The 11,316-nt window shown below is 35.4% G+C and overlaps 1 protein-coding gene across 2 annotated transcripts; it reads left to right on the forward strand.

Annotated features, from left to right (window-relative positions):
• The first annotated feature begins 1,035 nt into the window (after nt 1-1,035).
• On the forward strand, nt 1,036-10,448 carry LOC125837487 (uncharacterized). Of its 2 annotated transcripts, none has more exons than XM_049516591.1 (7): nt 1,036-1,619; nt 3,089-3,268; nt 3,409-3,534; nt 6,842-7,090; nt 7,434-7,598; nt 9,740-9,919; nt 9,994-10,448. In XM_049516591.1, exons 1-7 carry the CDS (start codon nt 1,281-1,283, stop codon nt 10,129-10,131), a joined length of 1,377 nt encoding a protein of 458 aa, XP_049372548.1. In that variant the 5' UTR covers nt 1,036-1,280; the 3' UTR covers nt 10,132-10,448. The 2 variants fall into 2 exon arrangements, with proteins under 2 accessions (XP_049372548.1, XP_049372549.1); XM_049516592.1 differs by having other exon boundaries at nt 6,842-7,042; nt 9,994-10,428.
• Nucleotides 10,449-11,316: the final 868 nt, after the last annotated feature.

Raw genomic sequence — 11,316 nt, forward strand, 5'->3', positions numbered from 1 at the left:
TATATACATGTCCCCTAAAGTACCCTAAATACCCCTCACTTAAATGGACTCTTTAATGAAGTAAAAATAGATTTCTGAATTTCTGCATTTTCGTTGCGGAACAAGTCCACGACGCGGAGCTGTTCCCTGAAGATATTTGGAATTAAATTTCGAGAAAGTAGAGTCCGTGACATGACCGCGTCGCGAACTGACTTTTTGCTCCTTGGGGGAGCAAGTGCGCGACGCGCCCCTATTCCCTCTAAGTGCAATTTGCAAGCTGCCTTGGCAGCTTGCTTGGCTAAGGTTGGGGTCCTCCTCGGGGCCCCTTAGGGTGGCCCCGGGGAGTCGTATTCGAATGTTTTGACCCTAGGAACATATATTTACTTATTTTAAACCTTTTCTCCAGATTATACCATTATACGACACTCTCAAACCTGCCCAAAACCTAAGGACACGCTAGAACACATTCTTCTCTAGTTTCCGGACGTCGAGGTCGTTTCTTGACGTTTTGACTTTTACTCTTCCAAACCAAGTCAATTACATTAGTTTAGGTTTATAAACATCATTTTAACTATTTTTAAGTCATTATTTATAGGGTGAGGCTCTAACTTAAGTCATAGAATTTTCGGGGTGTTACAGATACATCCCAAAACGTCTTGATACATCGCGTCTCAATTTTGGATATATCCCTCAACGTCCTGATACATCGCGTATGTCCCGATATATCGCATAATGTGATGTATCCGACAATAGCATCCCAATGCACCTTATATGTCTCGATACATCGTAAAGTGATGTATCCGACCGATATATCACGTAAAGTGATGTATCCGACTGATACATCGAGATTTTTGTAAAAAAAAAATCAAATGGTTAAGAAATTTTAAAAAATATAGTGAAATAAGTTATATATTTAGATAAATTTTGCAATAGTTTTTTTGGATTTTTCGCATAAGTTTTCATTTTGGCCCGCTAGGCCCGAAAGTGTTCAATGGAAGAGCAGAATCAGATCTCATTGTTGGCCTACTTCAAATGCCAGCTTAGCAGAAGGACGCGTTGACATATTTTTATCATCTTATATGCTCTTGTCGCTGCCGGTGACGGAGATTGCCTGAGAAATTACACCGGCAGAATTTGTAATTCAACTCTCTCCGGTATAACCAAATTTCCTTCTTCTCTCTTCCATTCAGTCCCAGATATGCAATTCATTGACATGTAAAACCCATTTTTTTCCTATCAGTTTTGGTGTCGGTGGCCGTGTGTGATAGCGGCAAAGGGACTCGAATTGAGCTTGCTAATATATGGCTTACAGGAGAAAACAGCAGGTGCCTAAGGTTTCTACTGGAACTCCGCCACCACTTCCCGATGAGAGTTCTTCTTCATCATCTGCTTCTTCTCTGGCTGCTAAGGCCATACGAGCATCCTCCGCATACAAAGATTCTTCTCTTTCCTCCGCATATGGTCAGTCAGCTCTTTCATCTCCTCGCGACTCCTATCCGTTACGATCTTCTGCTCCGGTTTCAACAGCATCATTACCATACAAAGATTCTTCTCTCTCCCCCATCTATGGTCAATCAGTTCTTTCATCTCCTGGCCACTCAAATCCCTTACGATCTTCTGCTCCGGTTTCAACAGCTAAGGTTAGCTCTTGCTTGCCTTTAGTGTACTGCGCATAATACATTACAGTTTTTGTTTAGCATTTTTCTCATTTCCACTACTGCTGTTGGTAATTTTGCTTCCTTTCAGACTTTAAGTATCTCGAAGAATTTTAGGCGGCTATATGTTGATTTTGCTTTGAGAATAGAACTACATGTTAGGGTGAACTTAAGCGTGTTGTTATGAGTTGATTGTGTCTATTCTTTTGTTTTTTGTGGGCCAAAGAACCCACTTTTTCTGTTGTTGAGTTGTACTTTTACACTGATGTTACAAGTAATAGTGATATGTGCTGTTTTTCATCTTGTTTTTCCTTGTGCATATGCAGGTATATAGTTGTCACATTTATATAAACTTATTCTTTGAATGTCTAGGAGTGGTTTTGTAGGAAAATAGAGAAAGGAGGACTCTTACAATTTCCCTTCGTAAAATGTAAAATTTGATCCTCTGGTTTCTTTCGGCTGTTATGTGTCTATAACTAGATGTTATATTATCTTTTCTGATTTGTAAATTAAAGTCAACATCCAATTTTTCTTTAGCTACATATAAAAGTACAGTCTATATGTCTGTTACAGAGTGTAGTGTTCTTCTTTCGTTTACTTGGATGATATGGAAAAGGATAAGGATGGGCTTCCAAGCTTTGGGGAGGAAAATGTGGAGGGATGGGGAATAGGAAAGGATCTTGCCACCAACCGGGGATGGGGGAGTCATAAGATCAGTGATGCATATTTGCATCTGCAGTTTCAACGTGTATCTATTTTTCTAATAACCGTGGTGTTTGTACCAGCTTGTCACTGGATACCCGATATCTCTCACCAAAGTAGGTACTGGGTAACTCTGTCTACTAAGGCTTGGAAAAATACGAAGAAATTACATACTCCCTCCGTTTCTAAAAGAATGACCTGCTTTCCTTTTTAGTTTGTTTAAAAAAAATGCCCCATTTCGTTTTTTGGTAACACTTTAATTTCAGTTTTCCACATGGCATGTTTAAGACCACAAGATTAGAGAACATTTTGGTACATTTGTCATAACTTTAATTTAGGACCACAAAATTGAAAAGTCTTTTTTATTTTTGTAAACTTGTTCCAAGTCAAACTAGGTCATTCTTTTTAAAACGGAAGGAGTAGTATTTTTGTCTCCACTGGAAGTTGAATTTGAGAACTCATGGTTCTCAATCCACTTCATTGACCGCTAGGTCACACCCTTAGATGCTTCAAGTCGTATCCTTAGATGATAGGGAAACAGGATAAGGATCGGCTGCCAAGTTTAGAGAAAGAAAGAAGTTTAAATGGATAGGGAATGGGAATCTTTCCACCAGTTGGTGACAAGGGATTGGGCAGAAGGACGATTCATAGAGTTACTGACCTTGTTATCAGTTGTTTGACTTTAGCATTGTCTCTTTTACAGCTGATAAATGGAGGTCTCCTTGCCATAAGAATACTCTTTTTAAATGCAGGATTCGTCCAGCTATGAGTATACATCAATGAAAAACTTGAGTGAATCCAAACAAGGTATTTGGGGAGTATTGGCTAGGAAAGCGAAATCTATTATTGATGATAATAATACAGACCAACCACATCTAAGCGAAGTAAGAACAAGAATGCAACATATGCCTGATAGTGCAACCATTGGTCAGGTAAGAAATTTATGTTGAAATTAATTTTTTTATGGTTGCATGTTTGCGAAACCTTTTATTCGGCTATGTGGTGATGGTCTATGAGTTAGGCTTTGGGGTTACAGATTCTGAATTTTGCACCTTTATTTTATGGATTGCAGCAATATGACAGAAAACAGTTGCCTGAAAGCGGTAGAAAAGCTGAGGGCCATAAACTACAGAAGGGATTAGATGCTCTTGCATCTTCCCTTAATTATATTGGCGGGACCATCGGAAATGCTTTTGAGGTATGCTTCTGTATGAAGTTTCTTCCAAATTTTTCCATCAAGAATAAAGTACCAGTTTCAAAAAAAATTAACTTCCATCAAGAAATGCCACATTTAAACTTTTTGAATGTACTAAGTGTGTGGATTTGGAAAATATTTAAAAACCTTGATCACTTCACTACGCCTCAATCCAAATTTATTCGGTGGTTTGTGTGGATTGTTCCATTACTCGCCTATTAATGCTTATAAGGCTAGAGGTTAAATTTCACACTTATCCTTGTATGTACATACAAGTCTCTGGCCACTATATAACGACTCTTGGCAAATGTTTGAACTTTGATAAGTGTAACAACGACAACTTTATCCTAATTTATCTAATTGGTATCACCTACATGAATCCCTTGCTTCTATTGTTTTTGGTTTTTAGTCTTTATAAATAATTTTTGATACTTGAGCCGATGGTCTATCGAAAACGGCTTCTCTAACTTCACAAGGTAGGGTAAGGGTGCGTACACACCACTCTCCCTAGACTCCACTTGTGAGATTAAACTGGGTATGTTGTCGTTGTTGTAGTCTTTATAAATTATGTGTATGGGTTTTATCTATGTTTGTATTGATCTGATAGGTTTTAGGTATCATAGAATAACTTCTACTTTCAAAATAATGAGAAGTTAAGTAGCTCCGTTTTGTTTGAAAGATAATCATATAGTTGAATGCATTATGCTGCAATACAAGGCATTAGTTCTTTTATTCGTAAATTTGACAAGCCAACTTAAAAGCCTGAATTTTTTATTATGTGATAGTGGAAAACTTAGTAGTTAACTGCCTTAGATTCATGAGTACTAAGAGATATATCTACTAAACTTCGTAGTTAACTGCCTAAATTTTTGTGCTTGGAAAGAAATCATTTGGATGTATCTTGTTGCATTTGCTGGATTGTTGTATATGTATAGAATGTTGGCAGGAGGCACATTCAATGCTTTGAGCATCTTCACTTGTCATGTTACAAGGAGAGAAGCTCAAAATACCAGGTGATTTCTTCCCATTTGTTCTACCCTTGCTGGATAGAGTTACTTGGTACTTGTTGTTGGTGGGCGGTGACAGGTATCGTATGGAATTAGTTGAGGTGTGATTAAGTTGGCCCAAACACCACGGCTATAAAAAAAGCACTTAATACTTCAAAAAATTTCTTTACTAAGGATGGACTACTAAGACCTCATTTGTTTGCACTTAATGGAGGTATGAGTTTGAATCATTCAGACTACAACCCATTAAGTGCGTATATTTTACTTAAATTTTTTTTTACCACTTAGTGGGTCTTAAGAGCTCTGATTTGGTCCAATCGAAGATGAAGTCTTAAGACCATTATGTGCTCTTTGGTTATCAAACTACATTAAATGCTTAAACAACAAGCTGTACTTACTTTCACAAACACACTCTCTCTAAACTCATTTGATGCAGCATCTCATATTGCTTGAATATACATATTGTGTTTAGTATGTAGTTTAGATACATTGAATATTATCAACTATATATTTTATATATTATTAGGTTAGTACTATTTAATTACTCTCTCCATTTCAATTTGTTTGTCTTTTTTTTTAATTTGACAAAGAGTTTAAGAAAGTAAAGTTTTTTGCTCTTGTTAAACAAAGTTAGGTAAGATGTATCGACATTTCCTTTAATCTTACAGTCTTAAACATACCATGTGGAAAGTTAGAATTAAAGAGTTGCCAGAAAGAGGGAAATATATTCTTTTTGAAACATTCTAGAAAGGAAAACAAGACAAACAAATTGAAACGAAAGGAGTATATTGTTTTAATTTTATCTCGTGGGACTATATTAGTTATGTTGTTGTATTGTTTAAATTTTATACTTAATAAATTTTTAATTCAACATTTTTATATGTTAAGAAAACAAGCATTATTAATCATTCAATGTTTAGAATCACCACCCATAACCATCATTGTTGCCAACCACTAGTGTCAATCGCAACCACATGACCTATTATCTCCATCATTATAATTATATCCACCGCCACCACTGTCGCCTTCACCTTCACTACCACCACAACCACTATCAGCCACTACACCGCTATAGTCAATCCCTACACCCAACCACCTTCACCATCACAACTAGCACTGCCACTAACTACCAGCAACACATCGTCAACTACCACGCATTCTTCAACCACCACTATCAACATCGTCAACTACTAACATTATCCAGCTTCACCATCACAACCACCTCCACTTCACAACTAACATCACCACCATTACTAGCTAGTACCACCAACCATTACCACCACTATCCTTACAAACCATATCCACCATCGCTAGCAAATATAATTTTTTTTTAAATCAAATAATTTTACTTTATTAAGTTTACATCTTTCCAATATTAGATTACTGTTTTATTTGAATTCTATATTTATTATATTTACAAATAAATAAAATATGCACATCCATATGTTGTAAAACAGTCTTAATCATTCAATGGTCTAATCTAGAGATAACATCTTAATCATTCAGACGTGCATTCAAATTAGATGTCTTAATCTTAATGAAAACAAATGAGGTCTGCATTTGGCATGTAGGAAAATGTTCTCCGAGGAAAATAATTTCCTAGAAAATGTTTCCTTGGAAAACAAGTGTGTTTCTTACTTATTTTGCTAGTGTTTGGTAGGTAAGCAAGAAAATCCTATCCCAAGAACATTTATATGTTATCTAGCAAAACAATATGGAGACCGGATGGGATGCAGAGTGGGTGTTCGGTGGAGGCGAGGGTGGGATGGTCAAAGGGTGGAGGTTGGGAGGATTGGGTGGGTGGGAGGAGACAACAAACTTGGAATGTCACTTATGCAACTTGTTTTCCATGGTTCCATAGGGAAGTCATTTTCCTAATTTTTAAGGAACTTGTTTTCCTAGAGAAATATTTTCCAAATATTTCGACTAACCAAACATAGGAAAACAGGAAAATAACACGGATATTTTTATCTTAACTGTTATCCAGTAGCATATTTCACTGCTAAACTGTTATTACATTTATTCCATCAGATTTTTTCCATTATTTAAATTGTTAAGAAAAATGAACAACAGCAACAAATAGAACATTCTCCTATCTTTTTTAAACAGAACCGTGGCCTTTTCTTGTTCGTGTTAATGTTGATATTATGATTATTATTATTGTTATTTAAGTGCACCTGTATTTTCACCTTATAACCATCAATATTGGTTTCAGCACCACCTCCTGCCTCCTTTTTCTGGATATCTGTTCAGGCAGTGCTGATTCTCTTATTAAGATAGAGTATCTGGATTTACTATCGCAGGAGGGTCTTGCAGTTGTAGAGAATCGTACTGCAGATATCATTCAGGAAACCAAAAAGCTGCATATAAGGAAAAAAGATAGCAGCTCTATTCCACAGAATAATGCTTCAATGAGTGGTGCACATCAGCAACCTCTGTTGCGGGCCCACATGCAACCCCAGACACAGGCTGATTTGGAAACTCAACTCAAGGCATCTCGCGACGTAAGGTGGCAACTGTGTAACACTGGTTTAGCAATAACTTATCACGTCGTATTTAACTACACAATACATTGTTGATCAAGGAATTCTACTGAATTTTTTGATTTGGATCTATGTTGCTCGGACTCTTGAAAAATGTCGCCAGGTGTATGTCGGATCCTTTAAAGTCAGAACATTTTTGAAGGATCTTACACTGGTGCGCCAACATTATTGGAGAGTCCAAGCAACATAGAATTGGATGACATTAACCTATCTCACTGTTGTGGCCTTGTGATCAGTGAATATCCTAGAGAGGGAAGTTGCTGACAGCTTTCCTGAATGTTTGCTGGTTTCATGTCTTGGACATTACATGTATTTATGTGAGATGCATGATATGTCTGTTTTCGGTTTACAGGTTGCAATGGCAATGGCTGCAAAAGCAAAGCTTCTTCTTCGGGAGCTGAAGACTGTGAAAGCTGACCTGGCTTTTGCTAAGGAACGTTGTGCACAGCTGGAAGAAGAAAACAGAATTCTTCGAGAGAGTAGTGAAAAGGGCGGAAGTCCTGAAGATGATGATTTGGTATTTCTACTCCCTTGCTTAACTCAAAAGGATTAAACTTAGCAAAACCTCAAAATAATAACAGGAAGTATGAAATAATCCAATTCAAAATCTTTCTTCAATTCATTTAGGGATCGTTTGGTACAAAGATTAGTAACGCAGGGATTAGTAACAGAGATAATTTTTAGTCAAGTGTTTGGTTCATTGCTTACCACCTCATCTTATGTTTGGATTTAAACTCTATAAAAAAACTTCTTTCCAATTATACCCTTGAATTATTATGGAATTTTCTATTTTTAATTGGGTCAAAGTAGATAATTGTCAGACAATATAATTTTTTAATGGCCTTCTAACGAGCTAGGAAAAGAACTATTTTGTTGTTATGTTTGCAATTTTTTCACTTGAATTATTTGAGGGTAAATAATTTTCATCTTAATACATTGATCACTCACAAAACTCAATTCTCAAATTAAAAAGGATAGAACATCTACACATAGAACTGAAAAGACGGTAAACAATAGTAAATCGAATAAACCATTCACATTTAGGGGTCGTTTGGTTTGAATATGAGTTATGATGGGGTAAATTATGTTGGAATAAGTTATGTTGGGATTAGTTATGATGAGATAGATTGTGGTGGGATTATTTCTTATTGAGTGTTTGGTTTGTTGTATCCAAAATAATATATATTGATAAATTTTAAGAACAAGTTGTTTGTTTACAAAATTACCCTTCACTTTATTTAATTTTTTTATATTTTCTTTGCAAGCATTAGTTATTCATTTTTAAAAATAGAACTTTTATTTTATTTAGCTTAAATATTTTTGTTTATGTATTCCCATGATAAGTACCATATGTATTTAAAAATATAACTTTTTTCTTATTTAGCTTAAAAATAGAACTTCCCTCTTAAGTTTGTTAAAGAGAAGAAAATTTATGAAAAATCAAAATAAAATAAACATAAGAATTAGTCAAATAAATTCATAAATAAAACTTATATTTATATAGTGTAATTTTTTTAATAGAAAAATATGAATAATTATCATAAAAATAAGGAGTAGTGAATATTCTTATACATGATATTAAAAATAATGTAAATAGACATAAATGTGAAATGATGTATAAAAAGTATTTAAAGGAATATATTTGTCATTTACCTATTTTATTCCGGGATTACTATACCACCCAATGTGAGGGATAACTTATCCCGGTACTAATTCATAATTGAGATAAGATATCCCAAGCTTTGCAACCAAACAAGAAAATTAAGGTTACTTAAAATTTATCTTGGGATTAACTCCCCTTATCCATCACACCAAACGACCATTTACACATAAAAATTGCAAGTTGCAGTTTTAATATGTATGCAATTTTATAAATTGTTCAAAATAAAAATAATTAGAAAATCACATACATATCAACAAAAAATACACCCAATTAAGATCACAAACGTTATGTGGTGATATATTTGCCTTTTCAATTATTAAATGTTAAATACCTCACATTTCAAATATTGCATTGATTTGTATTGGATTTATTTAGCAACAAACAACTCTCTCTAAATAATAAAATTTGTAAGCTAATTTATTTAAATAAATTTAGTAGTAAAAATATAGAACATAAAATTAAGACAATAAATTAAATGATTAAAAGGATTTGAGGGGTATTTTTGTCTTTACATAGATAATCTCATGGTATTAAATCTTATGTATTACTGATACCACCAAATGGGAGGTATTAGTTATACAGGCTATAATACCATACATATCCTATAATACCATACATAGACCCAAAGTTCCTACCAAACATAGTACTCAATAATATCATCCATGATATATGGACTATTTCTCCTAATACTTCCTACAAAACGGCCCCTTAGAGGGTAAGACAGTTGAGTTTTGCACTTTTATGTTTCCTCAGCTGCATTCTTCAGCAGCAAAAGTTTCAGTATGTTCATATTTCTGTCCACTGGCACGGGATATCCTGGACCTACTTTTATGGAGTTTATTGGGGGATGGGCCTTCTTGCTTGTCGCCATAACTCATGGCATGCAGTGATAAGGCATTTGTGCCTGCTTTTTGTTGCACTTGTTTCAGATTTCTGTTATTTTGTAGAAGTTTGTGTTCATGGAAATAATTGTAGTTGTGATATGCACCTATCAGATAAGGCTCCAGCTCGAGACACTTTTGGCAGAAAAGGCTAGGTTGGGTCAAGAGAACTCAGTCCTAACACGGGAGAACCGTTTCTTGAGGGAGATTGTTGAATACCACCAGCTCACTATGCAGGATGTTGTCTACCTCGATGAAAATAGTGAAGAGGTGACTGAAGTGTACCCCATAAAGGTACAGACTTGATATGCTATTATCTCAGCAGATTGTTTGATCTTTTTCAAGCTAACTAGCTCCTGTGACCCCAGGTTGTAAGTCCACAAGTGACCAAGGATAACTCATCTCATCCTGTGTCATCCTTAGAGACTAAGGATGTTTCGTGTGATATCACCTCTCTGAGCTCTTTCATCCAAATTCCTGCTGAAGGTGATTTAGGAAGACACTGATTTCCAGTTGCTGGATGTATTGCTTTGATCTTCTCCAGCCGAAAGTGTGAATGGGTGTTCAGTGTGATTTCTTTTGGTTGAGCCTGGTCATCCTGAAACTTAATATGTATTGAACTTTCTTTTATCTTTTTTTGGTTTATTTTCTTGGTAGGGAAGGCAAATGCACTGGGGTTGGAGAGAACAACGTGAATTGTGGCTTGTTTAGTTATGCTGTAAGCTAGCCGGTTCTCACTGCAACGATGTGGAGGTCTTCTACGAATGTATGTTAAAATGAAGAATTAATATAATGTTTCTCTAATTCAAAAGTCTTTTATTTTCTTAAGTGTCGTGTCAAATAAAAATCAAACAAACCCATTGAAACGGAGGGAGTATGTTTTGTGGAATTATTGGTGTGAACTTTCAAAGATTAACTTTTTTATTGGTTGCAATTTAGAAATATGCGTGACCTGATATAGAGAATCTTTGCAATTTGATCCCAAAACAACGTGAACTGAAGGGAGAAGTAAACATAGGGTTTCTAAACAATCAATATATTTGATCCGTTCATCTATTTTCAAGGACTGTGTTAACCTACCGTTGAAACCTTATTCAATAAAACACACATGAATTGGTCTTACCCTATGTGTACCCTTAAATGGAATCATATATTTGATTCGGAGGAAGAAACCACTATTGCCATAGCTTGGATCTCCTTCATCTTTCGGCATAGAGGCAATATTCTCTTTGGCATCAACTGTAGGTAAACACCTACATTAGATATGGCTACTCGTGACAAGACTATATGTAGTTGTGCAAGGGTCAAGGTTGAAGTTAATTTACTCGGTGAATTCTCAAAATGTATTAATATTGGGAGAAGCAAAAAACTAGAGAAAACATGAAGAAGTGGATCATAATTAATTATGATTACATTTCCAAGTATTGTAAAAACTGCAAGTTACCACGCCATAATGAAAAGGCATATTTTAATCATTCATCTTGAATTGATTGTATCCAAAGGAAGAGGAGGAGGATGACTAAATAGATACACAAAAGAATGCAACGGAAGCTGCTAAGGGGTCACAACAGTCAACCAAGTCTAACAAAACAATGTAGAAAGGGCAAAATAATGCAAATCAAGGAGAAAAGGGCAAACAAGTAGATAATAATAATTTCAGAGAGAAGAGACAAAAGAATGACGACATAAGA

This window comes from Solanum verrucosum, unplaced genomic scaffold (assembly GCF_900185275.1).
Source record: "Solanum verrucosum unplaced genomic scaffold, falcon-dt-bn FXZP01000092.1, whole genome shotgun sequence".
Classification (NCBI taxonomy): domain Eukaryota; kingdom Viridiplantae; phylum Streptophyta; class Magnoliopsida; order Solanales; family Solanaceae; genus Solanum; species Solanum verrucosum.

What these genes read in the sequence shown, in the direction of transcription:
- LOC125837487 (XM_049516591.1), top strand. Translation starts at nt 1,281, where the DNA reads ATGGCTTACAGGAGAAAACAGCAGGTGCCTAAGGTTTCTACTGGAACT. An exon ending in CCATCGGAAATGCTTTTGAG is followed by an intron (nt 3,535 to 6,841) that starts GTATGCTTCTGT and finishes TTACTATCGCAG; the next exon opens with GAGGGTCTTGCAGTTGTAGA. An exon ending in TAGCAATAACTTATCACGTC is followed by an intron (nt 7,091 to 7,433) that starts GTATTTAACTAC and finishes TTCGGTTTACAG; the next exon opens with GTTGCAATGGCAATGGCTGC.